Source organism: Triticum urartu, chromosome 5A (assembly GCF_056163025.1).
Source record: "Triticum urartu cultivar PI428250 chromosome 5A, HENAU_Tu73, whole genome shotgun sequence".
NCBI classification, from domain to species: domain Eukaryota; kingdom Viridiplantae; phylum Streptophyta; class Magnoliopsida; order Poales; family Poaceae; genus Triticum; species Triticum urartu.
Genome location: NC_141877.1, coordinates 85842678 through 85846402, shown reverse-complemented (window position 1 = coordinate 85846402; position 3725 = coordinate 85842678). Strand labels below are relative to the sequence as shown.

General features: G+C 52.0%; 1 protein-coding gene across 1 annotated transcript; it reads left to right on the top strand.

The window, feature by feature from the left end:
• The first annotated feature begins 1047 nt into the window (after nt 1–1047).
• LOC147970412 (transcription factor HHO6-like) lies at nt 1048–3504 on the top strand. Its single transcript, XM_087525571.1, has 5 exons — nt 1048–1425; nt 1525–1772; nt 2393–2669; nt 2769–2845; nt 2961–3504. Exons 1-5 carry the CDS (start codon nt 1176–1178, stop codon nt 3243–3245), a joined length of 1137 nt encoding a protein of 378 aa, XP_087381697.1. The 5' UTR covers nt 1048–1175; the 3' UTR covers nt 3246–3504.
• The last annotated feature ends 221 nt before the right edge of the window (nt 3505–3725 follow it).

Sequence of the window (3725 nt, the reverse complement as noted above, 5' to 3'; positions counted from 1 at the left end):
TAGATACGGATGTATCTAGACTTATTTTAGTGCTAGATACTTCTGTATGTAGATAAAACGAAGATAAGTAATTTGGAACGGAGGGAGTAGTATACAACAACGTGGCCGTGCGTTTATCCCGTTGGTTATTCCGACTGGATACCAACGTCTGACCTACTCCACCAGCCGGATCTTTAACACAGCAGCCGAGCCGAGACACCGCGATTCCTTGGCCGAATGGACCACGGAATACGCGTGACAGCCAAAGGGAATCTTCCACCCATCAGCCGTCATCCGGTCCCTCCATCTCTTCCAATATTACACACCGGTGAGGGAGTGCTCAGGAAAGCTTCTCTGAAGAACAGAGCGGGAAAAGAAGAAAAGATTCCGGGGTGTAGAGGAGGGTCTTGTGTGCTATTATGGGCATCTAGAGGGGGTGTATCGTGAAAGTGTGGGAAAAGATTCCGGGGGACGGGGCACCGCGGGCGCGTGGGAGGAGGCGGTATCTGGACGCCTCTTCTGTGTTACGCGACGAAACGCCTCTGCCTCTGCCCCCGCCTGCCAACCACATCCATCCATCCATCCACACCGCATGCGGGCAGCATCTTCTTTTCTCCGACTCCCAACCCCCCCCCCCCTCCACTTTACCATCCTGCCCCCGCCACCCCCATAAATGCAATCCTTCCATGCCAAAATAAATAAAAGTATACATTACTCAACAAAATCCTACTGTACTCAATAAAATGTTTTTTAGATCATTGTAAAATCTTCACTACCGTGTCGTATATACTGGTGTAGTGTAGTAGCTCAGTGTTACTACAATTCTCAAATAAACCATCTGCTAAAATAGCTAGAAAAGCACTGTGAATTGTTAACAAAGATTTTTTTCCTAGTTTTTATTTATTTGCAAGGATAAGTAGGAGAAGAGTAGTAGGGAGCAAGAAAGAAGGCAGCAGTATCTTCCGTGGACGATTCCATACTGTTCCTTTCCGAAATGACCATTCTACCCTCCGCCCCGGCCACCTGAACCGTCTCCCCCTCCGGTATAAACGCGGCACCAGCACGCAAACGGCACCACCATCTCCATTCCCACTCCTACCACCTCCTCACCGTCGTTGTGGATCTGCGCGAGCGAGGTCGGGATCGATCGTGCTGCATCGAGCGCGGGGAGAGTGACCTCTGGACTGGCGGCAGCGATGGGGTCGTCTGCGGTGCACAAGGAGGCCGTCGTCCTCGGCGGCGGCGGCGGGGCTGGGGAGGACCACCGGCTGCGGGCGCTGGCGGCGAGGACCGTGACGGACTCGCTCAGGGCGGCCGTGGCCAGGTCCAGCTCGGCGGAGAAGGCGGCCAGGCTCGAGGAGTGCGCCCGGAGCCTCGAGGCCGAGAAGGCCAAGATGGAGGTCTTCCGCCGCGAGCTCCCCATCAGCGTTCACCTCATCGCCGACGGTGCGTCCCTCCGTCCTCCCTGCTCTCGCAAGCCGCAAACGGTTCCAAGGTTATTGGATTATTTGGCTGAGTTTTATCTTTCTGCCGTGTTCGGTGCAGTGATCGAGTGGCTGAAGAATGAGGTGGCGCAGCACCGGAGACCGGCGCCGGATCAGCTGCTCGCACCGGTGCCGTTGCCGTCGCCGTCACCTGCACCTCTGGCTAAGAGGAAGGCGGAGGGCGTCAAGACGGAAGCAGACGCGAGCGACAAGCGGAGCTGGATGAGCTCCGCGCAGCTGTGGACCTGCGGGAGCCACAGCAGCACCAGCAACAGCAATGGCGACAGCGTCAAGAAACACGCCCAGAAGGTAGAGCCATGAAATGAGAACTATTGGAACACCGAAAGGAGATGTGGCCAGTTCAAATATTAAAACGAGGTGGATTTTTTGGGGAGGTTATAACCTGTGCTTAATTAATCATGCTAACTAAGATCATTTAATTAAGATTGTTTTGGAAAGGGTGAAAAGTATAGTATAGTGTCATCAAGAACTAAAAACACTAAAAGTTGTATAATGTTCAAGAATGATGGCGAATCGTTAAACTATGTGTCACTGAAAAACTAGGAAACTTTACAGCTCGTCTTGTCAGTGAAAAGTGGGAAATTTTGTGCTAGCAAACTAGAAAAAAGAAGGATAAGTAGCTCTTTCAGCTCATTTGCAGTGTCCATTTTGGAGATTTTTGCACCACAAATATTCCAATTCCAAGATGGCTTGTCTTGCTATCTTCAGATCATACTTTTTTGGTGGCGGTTTTGAGGTGTCATTTTTTTCTTAAAAAAGATGTCAATTTGTCCTAACAGATTTTGCATCCCATCACAAGAACAATCCTAATCTCCTTAGCTCATATTCGGAAGAAGTCAATTTCAGATGCCATATATGTCTGCCTGTTTCTTGTTTCTAACTTGTGTTGTCAATCTCAATCCCATCAGGTGTCCAATGCATTCATGCCACTGAATGGCTTGCCAACCTTTGCAAAATCATCGGAGAGACCAGAGGCGGCGGCCATGGCAGTCCCGGAGCTGTCCCTCTCATCCCCAGCGATCGACGCGCCCTGCCCGGCCGCCCCGAGTGCCGACAGCAGCGCCGTCACGGACGCCGGAGCTCAACGCGAGCAGCAGTCGGCGCAGCGGAAGGCCAGGCGCTGCTGGTCGCCGGAGCTGCACCGCCGGTTCGTCGCCGCGCTCCAGCGCCTCGGTGGCCCGCAAGGTGGGGGTTGAACAATTTGTAAATCACATTGTTTGTTGGAGAATTAAGACGTGTTCCTCGTGGTTGGTGTGCTGAATTTTTGCTTTGCTGTTGATGCAGTGGCCACTCCTAAGCAAATCAGGGAGATGATGAAGGTGGATGGGCTCACGAATGATGAGGTCAAGAGCCACCTGCAGGTTTGTTCTTATTAACTTCTGTCTGTTCATCAATCAATCTACTACTCCTATTTTCCATGTTTCCAACCACATGTACATTGGAACATTTACGAGAAATACAATTCTCTCCGTGCAGAAATACAGGCTGCACACACGGCGAGCATCCGACGGCGAGCAGCAGCAGTCGGCGTCGGCCGGGCAGTGGCCACGGCCGGAGCAGTACACCACGTCGCAGCACAGCTCCTCGCAGTCCGGCTCGCCTCAGGGGCCGCTGCAGCTCACCGTGTCGAGCCGGGGGATGTCGGTGACCGCCGGAGACAGCTGCGATGGCGGCGAGGAGAACGAGGAGGAGGACGGCAAGTCGGCGAGCTACAGCTGGGGGATGCAGCAGAACGGCACGAAGGCCTCGTCGTCGTCTTGAACACCAAAAAACACATGTGTGGAATTTTCAGAGGCACGCTGCACAGCAACACCAACACACTACCGAGGGTTCAGGGTTGAGGCTTTTCTTCTTCTTTGTGTACAGTCGATGAGAGATTATGAGGTTGAGAGGTGTGTTCTTTTTGAGGTGGAATGTGCCGAGAGTTAACTGAACTGACGTGAGTCGTTGGGTCATACTGTATTAGAGATATGAGCTATGTTATTAACATTCTATACAACTTTTGGTAAAAATTGAGTGACGATCTGTCGTGCGTGCACTCCATGGCATCCACCAGGAGGAGCTCACTGCCAATTTTCCGTGTGGCACCCGAGCCTTCGATCTTCATCCTATGCTACAACACTAATATTAACATGTAAGGACATTTCTAACACCGGTTAGAGGAGCCGATCCCCAATCCGTTGTAAGAGAGTAATTTTTTTTACCGCGGCCCCGACTTTCTCCCTAAACATACTCCACTGC

Coding starts and splice junctions, on each gene's coding strand:
- LOC147970412 (XM_087525571.1), top strand. CDS start 1,176: ATGGGGTCGTCTGCGGTGCACAAGGAGGCCGTCGTCCTCGGCGGCGGC. Junction 1,773..2,392: donor TCAAGAAACACGCCCAGAAG/GTAGAGCCATGA, acceptor CAATCCCATCAG/GTGTCCAATGCATTCATGCC. Junction 2,670..2,768: donor GCGCCTCGGTGGCCCGCAAG/GTGGGGGTTGAA, acceptor CTGTTGATGCAG/TGGCCACTCCTAAGCAAATC.